The sequence below is a fragment of the Chanodichthys erythropterus genome, chromosome 3, assembly GCF_024489055.1.
Source record: "Chanodichthys erythropterus isolate Z2021 chromosome 3, ASM2448905v1, whole genome shotgun sequence".
In the NCBI taxonomy this organism is placed as follows: Eukaryota; Metazoa; Chordata; class Actinopteri; order Cypriniformes; family Xenocyprididae; genus Chanodichthys; species Chanodichthys erythropterus.
Genome location: NC_090223.1, coordinates 10074286 through 10095103, shown reverse-complemented (window position 1 = coordinate 10095103; position 20818 = coordinate 10074286). Strand labels below are relative to the sequence as shown.

General features: G+C 36.0%; 1 protein-coding gene across 5 annotated transcripts in view; it reads right to left on the bottom strand.

Annotated features, from left to right (window-relative positions):
- LOC137017037 (uncharacterized) overlaps positions 1–15847 on the bottom strand; it is a 44020-nt gene extending 28173 nt beyond the window's left edge. Inside the window, exons 1-6 of one of the 5 annotated variants that reach the window (XM_067380933.1) lie at positions 15515–15835; positions 11908–11947; positions 8098–8278; positions 6379–6705; positions 5683–6027; positions 684–797 (exon numbers count right to left, since the gene is read on the bottom strand). In XM_067380933.1, the coding sequence (XP_067237034.1) occupies positions 684–797; positions 5683–6027; positions 6379–6705; positions 8098–8194 (883 nt within the window). In that variant the 5' untranslated portion in view covers positions 8195–8278; positions 11908–11947; positions 15515–15835. Of the gene's footprint in view, positions 1–683; positions 798–5682; positions 6028–6378; positions 6706–7930; positions 8014–8097; positions 8279–11907; positions 11948–15514 lie in introns of those variants that run through there. The other 4 variants (XM_067380934.1, XM_067380932.1, XM_067380935.1 and 1 more) reach the window with 4 other exon arrangements.
- Positions 15848–20818: the final 4971 nt, after the last annotated feature.

The window sequence follows — 20818 nt, the reverse complement described above, 5'->3', positions numbered from 1 at the left end:
CACCTTAAGACTTCCAAAAAGCAAGTAAACGAGTCACATGATACTTTTAGACAGTTAACACTTATTACTTGTTTGACGAAAACACAAGCTCTAAAAACTATTGTGTAAAGTGTTCCTGTTTTCAATGACAAAGCTGGGCTAATGATGACTGAATTTATATTTTAGAATAAACTATCCCATTATAGGGATAAATATCACTAACTGACCAGAGATGATGTGATATATTTATTGAGTTATAAACATCAATTTGTCATTTACTGTAGACATACAAACTCTCTTGACATTTTCTTGTATTTCAGTTTAGGGTTTCTGTATTAATAGTCTATGATGTGTAAATGAATGAAGAGCTCAGGCAGCCCAGATAAAACTCAAAATGACAGAGAAAGGACAGCAGGCTCGACCTTCAATAGCAAAAAAAACAAAACTACATGAACTACATTATCAAAAGATCTTAAATTCAGAATTTTAAACAGACAGAGATTCAGCAATTAGTATTAATGTTATTCAGCTCAATTTCCAAAAACAATAACACAAATCACTGATTACTGCACTAAATAAACCACAAGCAGAACTGGTAAAAAGGTAGAAATATTGATTGAAAAATTGTATTATACATTTAAACTGTACTATACTACAGTAAAGCTCAATGTTTTTCCTCTTGCTGTATCAGCTGTAATACTTACTCATTTTCTTTAGTAGTTCAGAGACTTTGAGACGATAGTAAAAAACACCAGCAGCAGCAGATAATACCAGCAGAACACCAACAACAATCCCTGCTACAGCAGATGAAGACCAACCTGAATATGGAAAAGACAGAGAGACAGACATTAGTGTGAATGAGTCTGATCTATAACAAACACTATAAACATCAACACTATATAACCTGAGTGAAGATCTGATACTGTAATGATAGAGTCATTAGTGTGAATGAGTCTGATCTATAACAAACACTATAAACATATGCACTATATAACCAGAGTGAAGATCTGATACTGTAATAATAAAGACTCAGTGTGAATGAGTCTGATCTATAACAAACACTATAAACATCAACACTATATAACCTGAGTGAAGATCTGATACTCTAATGATAAAGAGGCATTAGTGTGAATGAATCTGATCTATAACAAACACTATAAACATCAACACTATATAACCTGAGTGAAGATCTGATACTGTAATGATAAAGAGTCATTAGTGTGAATGAATGAGTCTGATCTATAACAAACACTATAAACATCAGCACTATATAACCTGAGTGAAGAACTGATACTGTAATGATAAAGAGTCATTAGTGTGAATGAGTCTGATCTATAGCAAGCACCAGAGTCCTGCACGGGTCCATTTTTGGAGACCCGCTCCTGCCCGTACCCGCAAAGTTCAGCACCAGATCCGACCCGTCACCCGTGATAATATCAAAATTAAATCCGCACCCGCCCAGACCCGTTAATATTTGGCCCGTTACCCGACCCGTGCCCGCGATAAATCACACATGCTAAAATCATTCCAATTAAAGTGCTTTATTTTTTAAAATTTAAAGTTCTTAACTTTTAAAAAATTCTTAAAATTCTTTAAAGTTAATTTTGTTTTGTATTAATTGTATCTTAATTTTAATCAATATTTCATCAACCAATTGCTTGTTGTATTTAATAAATAAGTAAATATAGCAGACAATAGATGATCACGACACGGAGGCGCCGGGGAGAACTGGAGCTCGTATCATAAATGAACGTATAAGGTAACTTAGCCTACTTGCCTCACAGACCTGAGGAAAATATCTATATTGGAATGTCTACTTTTAAACAGAGCAATTCAAAACGAAAGAAAACAGACTGCTCTCTGCTTAATCCGAATGAAATGTGCATTTCTCTCAGGCGCGTTCACTACTGCGAAGATCGCGAGTCAGCATCGTCAACTTCATCTTTGCAGCCACTGACACAGAAAACACTTGTTTAATAATAAACAATTAACATGTCTCCTTGCTATATTTTACATAATCATAAGGCTACTTTTTTGCCGGTTCTTTGTGACAGCTTTTAGGTGCTTTATTGAATAAAGCACCTAAAAGCTGTCACAAAGAACCGGCAAATTGGCAGCGCAACCCTTACATGTTAGCCTACATGAACTCATCACGACCGCATCAGCACAGAAAACATGGAGATGCAACGCTTGCTCCAACTAGGCCATAGACATCTGTGCAACTAGGTTACGAGAAGCATCAACAAAAGTCGCAATGTCACAGTGGTGGTGACGTGATGGGTCAAATGTCATATCGTTGTTGCGTATAATGGTAATTTAGACATACAAATATTGTGCATATTTTTCATCCGCGCTACTACCTGCCCGCAAGGAGTTAATTATCCGCCCGCATCCCCGCCCGTGAATTTTAGGCATGTCACAATCCACCCGTTTTATCCACTTTTATGCGGGTACCCGACCCGTTGCAGGACTCTGGCAAGCACTATAAACATCAGCACTATATAACCTGAGTAAAGATCTGATACAGTAATGATAAAGAGTCATTAGTGTGAATGAGTCTGATCTATAACAAACACTATAAACATATAACCTGAGTGAAGATCTGATACTGTAATGATAAAGAGTCATTAGTGTGAATGAGTCTGATCTATAACAAGCACTATAAACATCAGCACTATATAACCTGAGTGAAGATCTGATAATGTAATGATAAAGAGTCATTAGTGTGAATGAGTCTGATCTATAACAAACACTATAAACATCAGCACTATATAACCTGAGTGAAGATCTGATACTGTAATGATAAAGAGTCATTAGTGTGAATGAGTCTGATCTATAAGAAACACTATAAACATCAGCACTATATAACCTGACTGAAGATCTGATACTGTAATGATAAAGAGTCATTAGTGTGAATGAGTCTGATCTATAACAAACACTATAAACATCAGCACTATATAACCTGAGTGAAGATCTGATACTGTAATGATAAAGACAGACATTAGTGTGAATGAGTCCGATCTATAACAAACACTATAAACATCAGCACTATATAACCTGACTGAAGATCTGATACTGTAATGATAAAGAGTCATTAGTGTGAATGAGTCTGATCTATAACACACACTATAAACATCAGCACTATATAACCTGAGTGAAGATCTGATACTGTAATGATAAAGACAGACATTAGTGTGAATGTGTCTGATCTATAACACACACTATAAACATCAGCACTATATAACCTGAGTGAAGATCTGATACTGTAATGATAAAGAGTCATTAGTGTGAATGAGTCTGATCTATAACAAACACTATAAACATCAACACTATATAACCTGAGTGAAGATCTGATACTGTAATGATAGTCATTAGTGTGAATGAGTCTGATCTATAACAAACACTATAAACATCAACACTATATAACCTGAGTGAAGATCTGATACTGTAATGATAAAGACAGACATTAGTGTGAATGAGTCCGATCTATAACAAACACTATAAACATCAGCACTATATAACCTGACTGAAGATCTGATACTGTAATGATAAAGAGTCATTAGTGTGAATGAGTCTGATCTATAACAAACACTATAAACATCAGCACTATATAACCTGAGTGAAGATCTGATACTGTAATGATAGTCATTAGTGTGAATGAGTCTGATCTATAACAAACACTATAAACATCAGCACTATATAACCTGAGTGAAGATCTGATACTGTAATGATAAAGAGTCATTAGTGTGAATGAGTCTGATCTATAACAAACACTATAAACATCAACACTATATAACCTGAGTGAAGATCTGATACTGTAATGATAGAGTCATTAGTGTGAATGAGTCTGATCTATAACAAACACTATAAACATCAGCACTATATAACCTGAGTGAAGATCTGATACTGTAATGATAGTCATTAGTGTGAATGAGTCTGATCTATAACAAACACTATAAACATCAGCACTATATAACCTGAGTGAAGATCTGATACTGTAATGATAAAGAGTCATTAGTGTGAATGAGTCTGATCTATAACAAACACTATAAACATCAACACTATATAACCTGAGTGAAGATCTGATACTGTAATGATAAAGAGTCATTAGTGTGAATGAGTCTGATCTATAACAAACACTATAAACATCAACACTATATAACCTGAGTGAAGATCTGATACTGTAATGATAAAGAGTCATTAGTGTGAATGAGTCTGATCTATAACAAACACTATAAACATCAACACTATATAACCTGAGTGAAGATCTGATACTGTAATGATAAAGAGTCATTAGTGTGAATGAGTCTGATCTATAACAAACACTATAAACATCAACACTATATAACCTGAGTGAAGATCTGATACTGTAATGATAGAGTCATTAGTGTGAATGAGTCTGATCTATAACAAACACTATAAACATCAACACTATATAACCTGAGTGAAGATCTGATACTCTAATGATAAAGAGGCATTAGTGTGAATGAATCTGATCTATAACAAACACTATAAACATCAACACTATATAACCTGAGTGAAGATCTGATACTGTAATGATAAAGAGTCATTAGTGTGAATGAGTCTGATCTATAACAAACACTATAAACATCAACACTATATAACCTGAGTGAAGATCTGATACTGTAATGATTGAGTCATTAGTGTGAATGAGTCTGATCTATAACAAACACTATAAACATATGCACTATATAACCAGAGTGAAGATCTGATACTGTAATAATAAAGAGTCATTAGTGTGAATGAGTCTGATCTATAACAAACACTATAAACATCAGCACTATATAACCTGAGTGAAGATCTGATACTGTAATGATAAAGAGTCATTAGTGTGAATGAGTCTGATCTATAACAAACACTATAAACATCAACACTATATAACCTGAGTGAAGATCTGATACTCTAATGATAAAGAGGCATTAGTGTGAATGAATCTGATCTATAACAAACACTATAAACATCAACACTATATAACCTGAGTGAAGATCTGATACTGTAATGATAAAGAGTCATTAGTGTGAATGAGTCTGATCTATAACAAACACTATAAACATCAACACTATATAACCTGAGTGAAGATCTGATACTGTAATGATAGAGTCATTAGTGTGAATGAGTCTGATCTATAACAAACACTATAAACATCAACACTATATAACCTGACTGAAGATCTGATACCGTAATGATAGAGTCATTAGTGTGAATGAGTCTGATCTATAACAAACACTATAAACATCAACACTATATAACCTGAGTGAAGATCTGATACTGTAATGATAAAGAGTCATTAGTGTGAATGAGTCTGATCTATAACAAACACTATAAACATCAACACTATATAACCTGAGTGAAGATCTGATAATGTAATGATAAAGAGTCATTAGTGTGAATGAGTCTGATCTATAACAAACACTATAAACATCAACACTATATAACCTGAGTGAAGATCTGATACTGTAATGATAGAGTCATTAGTGTGAATGAGTCTGATCTATAACAAACACTATAAACATCAGCACAATATAACCTGAGTGATAAAGAAAGTCATTATTTATCAGATCTACTGTATTTACAGGTGTCAGACAAGCTGTTTTAGATAATAAAAGTTCAGGGTGAGAAGTTATGAATCATTTACAGACAGCTGATAAACAATCATTACATTAATAGTCTTGAGTTACTCACGGCTGACAGTAACAGTGAATTTCTTCTGTAAAATCTGTTTGCTGCTGCTGATCTTCACTTTATAAACTCCAGAGTCTGTGGTTCTGGTGTTTGTGATGGTCAGAGATCCGGTCTGATGATCCAGCTTCAGTCTGTCTCTGAATCTCTCATCAGGATCATCATATAATCTTAGACTCTTGGTCTCTAGATCTTGTTTAGCTATGAGTTTTCCTTCATCTCCAAACCTCCACACTATCAGCTCATCTCCATGTGTTTTAATATCAGTCTGAAGAGTGACAGATTCTCCCTCTGTCTCTGATACACTCTTATTTTCACCTTTAAAAGCATCAATAATAGCTGGAGACTCTGCATGAGACAGATTAAACATTAAACAGTTACTGGCATTATAATATTAACTTTAACAGTCAATTTTCTTATGGTTACTACATAAGGCATATAGGAACCATTTATTAACTAGTTTATGCTATTTAATCCAATGTAAGCGTTACACTTAATTTTCCTTAAACATATTTCTTTAAGTGTATCTTTTATTTGTGTTGATTGAATCTGCTCCCTCTATAGGCAAAAGCTATTCTATGATTGTTTTTGTAGGATTTACAGACTGCAGTTTAAATCTCAGTTTAATTCATTTTAATTGATAAAACAACAATAAACTTCAAAACATCTAATTATTCAAAAATAAAAAAGTGTCCTCACCATAGACAGTAACACTGAAACTCAAATCTGAGGTCCCAGTGTTGTGGTTGATCTCTAGTTTATAAAGTCCAGAGTGTTTAGTTCTCATGTTTGTGATTGTCAGAGATCCAGTCTGATCCAGCTTCAGTCTGTCTTTGAACATCTCAGTGACAGTGGGATATGAAATGTCATTTTCCTCGATTAGAGCGATGACTGAACGTGAATCTCTAAACCTCCACTTCATCCGATTAATTCCCTGTATTTTAGTAAGATCAGGGTTTAGAGTGACTGAATCTCCCTCCATCACTGACACAGTCTTCTCTTCATCTGTTTCAGCACCAAACACTCCTGCAGAACAAACACAAACAGTTTCTCAGAGATTAAACTCATATAACACTGCTGCTCATGTTACTGAACAGTTCAACAGAAATCAGTCTTGACTTAGAAACAATATTTGACTTACTACAAGGCACCTATTATGCTCATTTATGGGTTCATAATTTTGTTTATTGGGTCTGCAAAATTGGTTTACATGATTTAATGTTCAAGAAAACTTTTACTATAATTTACACTGTTGCAGCACCAGTTTTTACCCTTTGTCTGAACGCTCTATTTAATAGAATCCTCAAGAACAATAAAACTGTACAATTCCCCAACAAATGTTAAGATTGGGAGGTAATGCACTCTCAATGTTACATAATACAACACCAAAAAGGTAATACCTCAGGTGACAAAATTACAGAGTTGGACTTTGAGCTATTTTTATCCATTTATTTCATGTGCATTTATGACAAAGTACCAAAATACCACTCTGAATATCCACATTTCTTAAGTGCACTGACTAATATGCTATAAACAAATATTAAATGATGTGGGCCAGCACCGGGTGTGGCACACTTGTCCTGAAAACAAGTGAAGCCAAATCGTTTCGATTGCCCCCTGGTGGGTGGCTGAAGTATAGGTCATAAACTCCACCATCCCCAAGTAAACAAATGGGACATGAGCCAAATGAAACAATCAAATTACACTTCAAAAAATTCATTTTTTTTTTTTTTCAAATTGATTTCTGTCATTTTAGGTAGTTATTATCATGTTGATGTATGTTCAACTGTTCGTTTTTTAAACAGTTTGGTTTTAGTTAAGCTATCTGAGAATGCTTTGACACTAACACAGTGCATGATGCCTAAGGGAACATCTGCCAATTCCCCAACTGTGTAAAAACATCTGATCTGGGTAAATAAAGATGACTTTTAACACCAAAGCTTTTAGTACATTAATATTTGTCAGACTGACTTACTGTAATTTGGCCAGTATCTCGCTTACTGTATGTACAGGACAAATATTTCCATGAAAAAGTTACTGCAATTCACCAATACATGTTAAAAGAAAACTTTTAGAGTTATTGCAGTATTTTTTTCTTCAAAAAAATATTTGTGTACTGTACATACAGTAAGGGAAATATTTCCAGTTGTAGCCAAACAGACATATCAGAGGAGTGCATCAATACAATCAGAGATTTTTATGAATCCGCTCAAAATTTCAGTACTTTTCAGTAAATTTACAAAGTCAGTACTTTTGACAAGTCTTCTATGGGTCATTCTGTGTCAAATCAACTAGAGGTCCCTGGCTCAAATTTTTGATTTTGTTCATTTTCTTCTGTAGAAAGACAAAACATAAATAGTGATGAAAGCCAAAATATTAAATGTCACATATGTATATTTACTGAGTAATCAAAATTACCATTTTCATCTGAGATTTGGAGCCAAATTATGCCTCGTTTCCACTGAGCGGTACGGTTCGGTTCGGTACAGTTTCGGTTTGGTTCAGTACGGTACATCTTGATCAGGCTTGCGTTTCCACCGCCAACAGTACCCTTACTTGATAGGCGTGGTGTAGCTGGACTGTAGTGATATACGTCATTCTCGAAGAAGAAAATGACACAGTAAACATCAATGGAGTACATACAGCAGATCTTGTTCTTGTGTCTCGGCTTGAAGCGGTCTGTCACAAGACGAAGACGAGCTTTGCTTGCTGAACACCAACATTCAGTGTTTCAGAATACCAAGCAAGGTTATAATCGTTAACGAAAACGAACGAAAACGAACGAAAAAACGAAAACTAGGTGGGAAAAAACATTGTCGTTAACTGAAATAAAATAAAAACGAGGCATTACAAAAAAACGATAACTAACTAAAACTGTAATGTGTGTTTGGCAAAACTAACTAAACTAAAATAAAATTATAGATTAAATGTCCTTAGTTTTCGTCTTTATCAATGTCTTTCATAGAGCAAATAAAGTTCAGCTGCATTTCCTTTCCCTGCGTCTCTCACATACACACGCGCGCGCGCGCGCACACACACACACACACACACACACACACACACACACACACACACACACACACACACACACACACACACACAGCCCCTCCCCTCCGTGCACACCGCGTCTCCATGAGAACGAGTGTTCGACTTTGAAAGCAAGTTCGCTAAAGGTTGGTATCTCGTGAACACCTTTACACAAACACACATTAAAAAGTGGTATAAAAATATTTTTCATTCTGAATATAACTTTGTCAGCGTGTTAATGTCGACCCGAGAAGCGATTGCTACTGCAGCACGTTAACTAGACGCAAGTTTGAGGTAAAATGCACTTGGGTTGTCAATGCAAAACACTATATAAGCTGTGATTCAAATATTAAATAATGTCATTTGTTTACTCTTACAGTGAATGTTTGCTGCTTCAATCCAAATGTGTTTGCATAGTTCACCCAAAATGAAAATGACTGTGAGAGAAAAAAAATCAAGTTTACAGAGTTTTAGTGTCACTGAAGGTAAACCTGCGTTGCATGGTGGTTAACGTTACCTCTCTTAACGTGCTCTTGCTGAATGGCAAAGATTGCACTATGGACTATTGTAGCTTTTGTATGTTTTCATTTTTTTAACTGTATTTTATTTTTTATAACGAACAAGCTGCGATGTCACATTTCCGCTGCTTTGTTGTGTGTGCGTGAGGCGCGGGCGCGATCAAACAGGTGTCTTTGCAGGGGACTTGCCTCATCGTCATGGCAACGGTTCGTAGTCAGGTCAGATTACGTCAGAGTTGGTTGCAGTTTGTTGGATGCTCAGACTACCAAACTAACGCCGATTAAACATGTTCAGTCCGGTGAAAACCGACTCAGACCAACGCCAACAGGTGTATCGCACCGATCCGATCAAACTCCAACAGACGAGTTTGTTGGCGTTCGTCAGTGCGGTATGAATTGGCCTTTACACTGAATGTTTGCTGCTTCAATCCAGACTAGAGTAGGCTATTGTAAATTTAGTATAGGGTGTGAAAATTGTACAGCTGTGGTATTTGTATAGGGTGTGAATTCTGTATAAAAGATGTGTAGATTTTTGGTAGATTTTTTGGCAATTTTGTGGTGTCACACACACACTAAAAAAATTGAAAAGCTGTATTTAAAGTTTTTTTTTTATTATTATTTGTTATTTGTCATGTTCTTTTCTCAGATTGAGCTCCCTGACAATCTGACAGAAATGTCTTGTTGTGGCTTAAAAATGGGTTGAATACATGCGGTTCATGTATGTCTTCCTTAGTCTGTTGGCTCTTTAGGTTTTTTACTGGCACACGTCACTTACACATTTTGCACTTACTGCGGAGTGTTGAGACTGTACATATTTGTGCCCATATGTACATTTTATGTACTGGTTTTATTTTTGAATGAATATTTTCTAAAATTGTATGATGTTTTTGTTGAGTTATTATTACACAATACTTTTTCTGACCTTTTTGAATCTTGCCCTTGGCAAATAACCCAAATTACAAAAAAAGACTAAAACTAACACTAAAACTAATAAAAACTAAACTAAAACTAAGCATTTTCAAAAACTAAAAACTAAACTAAACTAGCAAACCCACTTTAAAAACTAATTAAAACTAAACTGAATTTGAAAACAAAAAGTCAAAATGAAATAAAAATAAAAACTAATGAAAAATGCAAAACTATAATAACCTTGATACCAAGGAGGGCAAAGTTCAGACGTCCATGCAGCAACACCTACCAGCGAGCGGAGGAGAAAACCTGCGTAATTTAGAAACTATTTTATTGTGTCAGGAAATGTAGTTTTAAAAGTTTTTCAGGCAAGAATGTAGTTGTTTAAAGCTCAAATCTGTGGTTTATTTATAAAGATAGCGCCTATTTGAAAATTTGATCTGATGTTTTTGGAGTTGTGAGATCCAGGCGATCACCGGGCGCTCGGTGCTCATGTACCCAGCCGAGAGCAGCTGTACCTCGGCTAGTCCTTCTGACATTCGCTGCTGGCACAGATGTCTCTGTAGTGGTTAAAAACGAGATATCATTCATCTTGGCAATCTTTGGTCTCACGAATTTATAATTTGTTTCTGGGCAAATCGTTTTGGCTGAGGGCAAAGTGAAGTTTCATAACTTTATATATATAACTTTACCATTGTAGTGCGCTGTACGTTTGACTGAATTGTTTGCTTGTCTTTATTTCTTATTGTATAGCTTCTCATATTTTATACTTCTCATATTTTTGACTTCATGTTCAAATTGTTGAATTTTTTCCCCATTTTCAATGGTCACAAACCAAATGTAGTTAACTTTTTAAACACTAAACTATATAGGGCCTCGAAAATGAAGATTTCAAAAGGGAAAGTTTATTAAGAATAAGAATCTAGAAGGATATTAAGATATCTTGAATACTTTTAGAGTTGCAGGCATGCAAACTTGAGGCACAAAACACAAGAAGTGCTTTTTCCCCAGGTTTGAACTGTCACTGTTGGCATATAATGAAACAAAGATTGCTAAATTCAACAGATTTTATTAATAGATCTATCAATTTCCCCATGTAAAAATATGATTCTGCCATCTGTATAAAGTCATTTTTTCTCCCCTGTAAATCAGCTCCAAATCTCAGGTGAAAATGGTCATTTTGACCCCCTCTACAAAATAGTGGATTACTCAGTAATACATCTGTGACATTTAATATTTTGGCTTTCATCACTATTTATGTTTGTATTTCAACAGAAAAAGTATTAACAAAATTTGAGCCGGGGACCTCTGGTTGATTTGACACGGAATGACCCCTATGTGACATTGTCATTTAAGTATGAATTGGCCAGTGGCAGCAGTGTTCATTTCCCTTCCTGTCCATCATCTCACCTTTATCTGAACTAGTTGTGCTTCAGAACGCACTGCTCTATCCATTTGTTTGTAATTCATTTATTCTCAAACAGGTTAATTTCAGCAAAAATCAGTCTTCAGCAGAGCCAGTCTTGTATCTAGGTACGTACTACAGCCTTTGGAACATGACAAAACCTTTTTGGCGAATTACAGTACCTTTTTCTAAAAATATTTGTGCACTGTATATACGGTAATGGAGGTATTGGTAAATTTCACCTGCACTATGTCAGTCTGGTCACTAGGAACGTACAGCCTTTGAACAAGAAAAAAGAAAAAAAAAAAACTTTTGTTGAATTACTGTACTTTTTTCATGAAAATAAGGGAGATATTGTCAAAATCTCACCTGTAGTAACCCAGTCTTGTGTCTAGGAATGTATTACAACCTTTGGAACATGAAAACAAAACCATTTCTGTAAATCGCTGTACTTTTTTTTTCTAAAAATATGTGCGTACTGTACGTACGTGAGGGGAGGTACTGTCTAAAGCGAGATACAGGCAAAATACAATAGCTTCCTTTGCCCACTAGGCATTTACTATTGCCCTGTAAACATTAAAGTCGACAAGAGCCGTCACTATTTTCATTTTTAAACACTTGCAGTCTGTATAATTCATAAACACAACTTCATTCTTTATAAATCTCTCCAACAGTGTGTAATGTTAGCTTTAGTCACGGAGCATAGCCTCAAACTCATTCAGAATCAAATGTAAACATCCAAATAAATACTTTACTCACATGATTCGATGCATGCAGCATGCATGATGAACACTTTGTAAAGATCCATTTGAGGGTTATATTAGCTGTGTGAACTTTGTTTATGCAATGTATTATAGAGTCGACAGCTCGGGAGGGGCAGGGAGCGTGAGATTTAAATGGGCCGCAGCCTGAATCGGCGCATAGTTAATGATGCCCCAAAATAGCCAGTTAAAAAAAATAATTAATAAAAAAAATCTATGGGGTATTTTGAGCTGAAACTTTACAGACACATACAGGGGACACCTTAGACTTATATTACATCTTGTGAAAGAACGTTCTAGGACACCTTTAATTTGAAAGAAATATTTGACTTAGTTTTGCAGTGAGGGGAATTTGCAGAACGTTGTTACAAAATATTCGGTTCCTGAAATATTCTGTTCCACTGGGTGGCGCTTACGTGAATATTCATGATATCCTCATTTTGTGGGTGTGTCCTTGAGACAACTCGCAGGCGAATGGAACTGAAAATATTACACGCTCCTCAAATCACTTCGGTTAAATGGATTATTTCAAAAAGATAATAAAATATTCAATGTTAGTCAACAGTTCACATGTTCAAAACAAGGCATAGTTTGTGTAATATGATAAATCGTCTGAGCTATTTTGCCTGATTGAGTACAAGACAGGCATTCAGATAAACTGTTAACGTAATGATTTTTTTATTATTTTTATTATTTGAGGCTTTAAAACATTTTTGAATAGTTTGATTAGCCTGCTTTCTTCATCGTCATTCATAGTGTTGACAACTTGAAATAAACCTCTACAAATGTATCTGTGTTCTAATAAAAATAAGCTTTAGACTGTTGTGAATATTCTGTCATCCTTAATTTCTTGATTATTAGTTTTTCACTTTCAATTGTTTTTCCAGCAAATTTCTTAATATGTAAATATTTGTACAAACAAAAAGATTCAACAGCTGAGACATAAACTGAACAAATTTCACAGACATTTGATGGACAGAGTATTTGAAAGTCTGAAGTGGCACCAGCTGCTTTAGTGCATCTCATCCTCAGCACCAGATTTGCAGCTCTTGCTGTGAGATGTTACTCCACTCTTCCATCAAGGCATTTCACATTCTCAAACATGTCTGGGGGGACTTATGGTTACATTTGGTTTGGCACTGAAAGGACAATCAGCTGTCCTTCTGTCTCCCTGTAGCACTGTCTCAGGCATCTTACATTACAGACATTGCAGTTTATTGCTCTGTTCACATCTGCAGTCCTCATACCTCCTGCAGCAGGACTAAGGCACATTCACACAGGTGATCAGGGACCCTGGTCATCTTTATTCTGCTGTTTTTCAGAGTCAGTAGAAAGGTCTCTTTAGTGTCCTAAGTTATTGTAACTGATGACCTATAGGTGCATGTGCAATAATTGAAAGACATGACAGACATGTTAAAACCCTTTCTAAAGATCTGTAAAGCTTATTTGGATTGTACAAAATTATCTTTAAAATATTATCCTGAAAATTGACTCTTTTTTTGCAGATTTTAGCCTAAATATTAATGACATTAAATGTTATAACAAGTACAGAAGTAATTACTCTATGAATGTAACTCAAATTGAAAAAACATTAAAAAAAACAATGTGTGAAAAGAGGCAATGTGAGGTTCTGAGGTAAATATATAAACAGGGCCTTGGCACTCGGGAACAGCCTTCATTATGTCCGGATCACACACTGCCAGAGCTATCCAAGACTTCAGCTCTCACATCAATCCAAAACAGACAGTGACTTTACAAGATGATGAGTATGATGTGGAAACATCACAAAAGCAAAACAAAACCATATGACATTGGTGATAATAACAAGTATAACGTCATCTTGTAAAGTAGCTGCTTATTTTTTTCCTGTGCATTTGTGCTACTTGGGTAAAGTTGGTTTTATATTCGCACATTCGGACATCCGTATTCAATAGCCTTGTTAATCGCACTACATTGGACATTCAGTGGACATTCACAAGTAAATATGCCATTAAAACAATACTTGCCTATTTTGATCGACTGTGAAAAATGTTGTAAGTTGACAATCGTTGGTTGTCAATATCATGTCGCTGCTTAAAATTTGCAAACATTAATTTATTGCACATTTATTGGAAAGTCTGAATTTATCAGAAGTCCGAATGTGCGAATATAAAACCAACTTTACCGAAGTATTTGAGCTGTATTACCTCACAGAAATAAATGATATTATTATTATCAGAATTATTTTATTTGACTGCTTTTTAAATGGTTTTAAATCAGGTAGGCCTACATAAGGTTGTTTGAGTAGCCTATGTGTTATGTTTGACACATTTCAGGGTTTTGTGCTGCAATATCCTGCCTTGTCAAACTTTAAATAAAACGAAACTAAACTATAATTTCCTATCATAATTATAATATTTAAAAAAACCCGAATATTTTCAGTTCTTTTCACTTGCGCGTTGTCTCAAGGACACGCCCACAATAGCAGGATATCATGAATATTCGTGTAAGCGCCACCCAGTGGAAGCCTAGGCGAACATGCAGCGAATATCAAACTCGTGCCCCCATGTCCCTTTAAGCGTGCCATTTTCGGTCGTGTCGCGGTTTGTTTGTAATTAATTTATCGTACACAGCTTCCATTCAACAAGAGAGCACCTACGTGTATTTAATAAAAGTGCAGGAGACTACAAATAGTGAAGGACAAGTTAAAAAAGGGGTGGCGAATGTCGGTCCTGGAGAGCCTATCTCCAACCATGATATAAAAAACTCCCCTGCCCGAAGCTCCCCAGTAATCAGTAAAACCTAGTTTAGCTTGTTCAGAGTTTAATTTGAAGCAAAACTCTGCATGACTGGTTTTCCAGGATCATGTTGTCCACCCCGGCCTCGGTTTACTTGGGTAAAGTTGGTTTTATATTCGCACATTCGGACTTCTGATAAATTCAGACTTTCCAATAAATGTGCAATAAATTAATGTTTGCGAATTTTAAGCAGCGACATGATATTGACAACCAACGATTGTCAACATTTTTCACAGTCGATCAGAATAGGCAAGTATTGTTTTAATGGCATATTTACTTGTGAATGTCCACTGAATGTCCAATGTAGTGTGATTACAAAGGCCATTGAATACGGATGTCCGAATGTGCGAATATAAAACCAACTTTACCCAAGTCCTCTGTTTCCGGTGTCAGAGTGAAACCGAAAGTAGTAATAATAAACAGAAATCATGAACTTACCGCACATTAGTAGAAACATCTGAACGAATTTGAAATTGTTCTTCATGCTGTCGAAGATTCCAGTAAAATCTGATTTCGATGAATATTATTAATGTTCGCTGTTGTTTCTGAACCACACCCTCCCGACCGACAGCGATGAGTGTTTAAAACCTGCTAAACACCAACAGAGAGATCTTAATACCGACTGGAACTGACTAATACATTTTCATTAGGCTATAGTTTATATGCTACTAAAAAAGAAGAACTTTGACGGTCCCGTACATGAAAGACTGCAGAGAAGCTCAGTCAGAAACCTGTAATGGCGGAGACTATAACGGTTCTCCTTCTGTGCAGCGGATCCCAAACTAGAATTGAGCATTACTGCCATCTGCTGTTTGAATGGACCAGATCATTCTCTCTTTTTCTCCTGCTCAAACTCTTTTTTGAGTTCTTGGACAACAGCCTACAATACAAAATTAAGTGAAGGTGTAGACTAGTTTACAGAAATAAAGAAAATGAAAATGAGAAACACATGGTAAAAATAAATAAAGAAATCAATCAATCAATCACAGTACTCTACTAACTTAATGCAACAATCTTTAAGTATTAATAATCAGATAACAGTTATCTTACATTTGGAATGATAACAAATTAATGATTTTATATTTTTCGTCATGTTTACTTTTGTGGGCGTTGACTTTCAATGATAAGAACACACAACAAAGTTGAATTACTTAAGCTCATTTTAAATGCCTGGAGTTTCTGGTTTGACACATCAGACAGTTAATCTCGTTCATGATAGGAATGTATTATTACTATTATTTGTAGTTTTCAAAAGAGTGTAGATCATTATGTGATCTGATAAATAAAAATATGTAATTATTTAAAATATATATAAACTTGATGCCTCATATAACTGCCTTTTTATTTTTTTAGCATTATTATTATTATTGCAAAAAATACAGAGATGACATGTTTATGATATACATCTACAGTATACAAAATGTATTAACAATGTTCACTGTTTCCAAAGTACACGTGATAAAATTTGAGCTCCTCAAATTATTGTCACAAACAGATATTATGTTATATTTTGTTCCTTATATGAAATAAAAATTAATAAATAAATATGTATAAAACTATATGTTGTCATTGTTGCCTTCTTTAATACACTGCTCAAAAAAATTTAAGGAACAGTTTTTAATCAGAGAATAGCATCAAGTCAGTTAAACTCCTGGGATATTGATCTGGTCAGTTCAGTAGCAGAGGGGGTTGTTAATCAGTTTCAGCAGCTTTGGAGTTAATGAAATCAACAACAGGTGCACTAGATGGGCAACAATGAGACAACCCCCAAAACAGGAATGGTTTTACAGGTGAAGGCCACTGACATTTTTCCCCTACTCATCTTTTCTGACTGTTTTTCACTAGTTTTGCGTTTGGCTAGGGTCAGTGTCACTACTGGTAGCATGAGGCGATACCTGGACCCTACAGAGGTTGCACAGGCAGTCCAACTCATGGCACATCAATACATGCCATTGCCAGAAGGTTTGCTGTGTCTCCCAGCACAGTCTCAAGAGCCTGGAGGAGATTCCAGGAGACAGGCAGTTACTCTAGGAGACCTGGACAGGGCCATAGAAGGTCCTTAACCCATCAGCAGGACCAGTATCTGCTCCTTTTGTACAAGAAGGAACAGGATGAGCACTGCCAGAGCCCTACAAAATGACCTCCAGCAGGCCACTGGTGTGAATGTCTCTGACCAAACAATCAGAAACAGACTTCATGAGGGTGACCTGAGGGCCCGACGTCCTCTAGTGGGCCCTGTGCTCACTGCCCAGCACCGTGGAGCTCAATTGGCATTTGCCATTGAACACCAGAATTGGAAGGTCCGCCTCTGGCACCCTGTGCTTTTCACAGATGAGAGCAGGTTCACTGAGCACGTGACAGATGTGAAAGGGTCTGGAGAAGGCGTGGAGAACGTTATGCTGCCTGTAACATCATTCAGCATGACCGGTTTGGTGGTGGGTCAGAGATGGTCTGGGGAGGCATATCCATTGAGGGACACACAGACCTCTACAGGCTAGACAATGGCACCCTGATTGCCATTAGGTATCGGGATGAAATCCTTGGACCTACACTGGAGGATGAAAGTCCTGGGTTCCTCGTGGTGCACGACAATGCCTGGCCTCATGTGGCAAGAGTATGCAGGCAGTTCCTGGAGGATGAAGGAATTGATACCATTGAATGGCCTCCACGCTCGCCTGAACTAAATCCAATAGAGTACCTCTGGGACATTATGTTTTGGTCCATCCGACATTGCCAGGTTGCACCTCAGACTGTCCAGGAGCTCAGTGATGCTCTGGTCCAGGTCTGGGAGGAAATACCCCAGGACACTGTCCGTCATCTCTTTATGAGAATGCCCTGATGTTGTCAGTCATGCATACAAACACATAAGGGGCCATACACTACACTACTGAGTACCATTTTGAGTTCCTGCAATGAAATTTCAGCAAAATGGACTATCCTGCTGCATCATTTTTTCACTTTGATTTTTAGGGTGTCTTTGAATTCAGTCCTCTGTAGGTTGATCATTTTTATTTCCATTAAATGATGTGGCATCCTTTCATTCCTAACACATTACCCATTCCATGTCAGTATAAATATCCAGCATGATATTTTTCCCCATTGAGATCTGATGTGTTTTCAAAGTGTTCCTTTAATTTTTTTGAGCAGTGTATATTTCACATGCAAGATGCAAGGGTGCAATATAACATTCTTAACAAAATTAACATATTTCAAAGGGCACTAATGAAATCAATCAATCACATCACCCACTTCAGAGGGATGCTTTTTCATGTGGCATGTTTACTTTGAAGGTGTGACATAGCATTATATAAAAATATTAAATGTTCATTAAAATGGTACAATACTTTAAAGTTAATTTGTCTTATTATTACTTCAGTTTGCAGAACACATTCTGCAAAATTCTACAATTGACTTCTCCAGTGAGCCACAAGACGTAACATGGTTCAGAATGGAGATTGCTTTAATGCAACGTCAATCTGGTATAAACTCAAGAATGCCATTGATGTGCTTTTTGGTGCTTTTTGGAAATGACATACAGTGAGTCTCAAACTCCATTGTTTCCTCCTTCTTATATAAATATCATTTGTTTAAAAGACCTCCGAAGAACAGGCGAATCTCAACACAACACCGACTGTTACGTAACAGTCGGGATCATTTATATGTACGCCCCCAATATTTGCATATGCCAGCCCATGTTCAAGGCATTAGACAAGCCAGTATTAACGTCTGGATCTGCACACAGCCGAATCATCAGACTAGGTAAGCAAGCAAGGACAACAGTGAAAAATGTCAGATGGAGCAATAATAACTGACATGATCCATGATATCATGATATTTTTAGTGATATTTATAAATTGTCTTTCTAAATGTTTTGTTAGCATGTTGCTAATGTACTGTTAAATGTGGTTAAAGTTACCATCGTTTCTTACTGTATTCACGGTGACCAGAGCTGTCATTATTTTCATTATTAAACACTTGCAGTCTGTATAATTCATAAACACAACTTCATTCTTTATTAACAGTGTGTAATGTTAGCTGTAGCCAAGGAGCACTATCAAACTCATTCAGAATCAAATGTGAACATCCAAATAAATACTTTACTCACATGATCCGATGCATGCATGCAGCATGCATGACGAACACTTTGTAAAGATCCATTTGAGGGTTATATTAGCTGTGTGAACTTTGTTTATGCACTGTAATATAGTCTAGAGCTCGGGGGCGGGGAGCGTGAGATTTAAAGGGGCCGCAGCCTGAATCAGTGCATAGTTAATGATGCCCCAAAATAGGCAGTTAAAAAATTAATTTAAAAAAATCTATGGGGTATTTTGAGCTGAAAATTCACAGACACATTCAGGGGACACCTTAGACTTATATTACATCTTGTGAAAAAACATTCTAGGGCACCTTTAATAAACATGACATTGAAATCGGTAATACGTTTTAAATTGGAAAAGGAATAAAGATTGAATTGATGGGAAAATCTTGCTTCTAAAAAAAGTTTTGGGGAAAAAGACATACTTTTTTAACCTTTTGGGTTCCCGTACATCAAGTTGTGCTTGTGTAAAGGGGAACACAGATTCCAAAGGGAACAGAATCAAATTTTGCAATAATAATAATGCTAAAAAATAAAAAGGCAGTAATATGAGGCATCAAGTTTGGACATCAGCATGGACATAAGCTAATTTGTGTAGCAGGCACAATTCAACTGAATAAATTCAGGCATAATAAACTAAATTCAGGCATAATACATAAACTATGAACAAGTTCAAGATTAATTCAATTCACAGAAATAAAACGACTGTGAGAATCATTTTATTATGCTACAGTGCAAGACATTTAAATGTAGCGCCAATATTTTTGTCCTTCTTCGCTTTCCGTTCATCCAGCGGTGTTTCATGACACATGCGCTGTCAGCAGAGGGAACACACATATGAGGGGCGGTCCGTGCCAGTTCTAAGGCTAAGCAGGCGAAGGATAAGGCGCAGTCTACCCTTACGTCACCGTCAGACCGTGTCAAATTTTGAATGGGATTGATAGGGAGGACAGACGATAGACCCGCGGCGACGTCACGGCAACGTCACTGTAGATCTAATCGTAGGCGGCGACGTGACAGCAGCGTACGTGAGAAATTTACATAAAAAATGACGTGTGATTGGTACGTCTGAAGTATGTACGTCGCATCATATGACGCCTGATCATCATACGTCGCATCATATGACGCCTTTAAACGCATTTAAAAATTTCCATTAGTAGATGTAGGCTATTTGTTATAGACTATTGATTTTACAATAATTAGTTAACTAACTAGTGGCAACAGTGCATAAGAATTCTAAATTTATTTCATGTATTATGAGTGTGTGTGTGTCTTTGTGTGTATTGGCTGTTACGTTAGTGTTGAAGTGAACAAATTAAACATGTTCTGATAATTTAAAGGCATTATTTTAACTTGGATGCCCTAAAAGCCTATGCTCAATTTTTCTATATCTTTTTTTGTTCTTTCTTGATCTTGCCTGAATTTTCTTTGTCATTTAACATTTTCTTCAACATGAGGTGGAGAACAAGTTATTCCTAGAAAACAATCTTGGTTTCATGGATATAGTTTATCTATTTGGGAAAATAAGAAGTTACAAAAAGTATAAACAGTAAAAAGATGATGGTAGAAAGGATTCTTCTTATTATTATATTATTATTACTATTATTATTATTATTATTATTATTATTATTATTACATTTGTTACA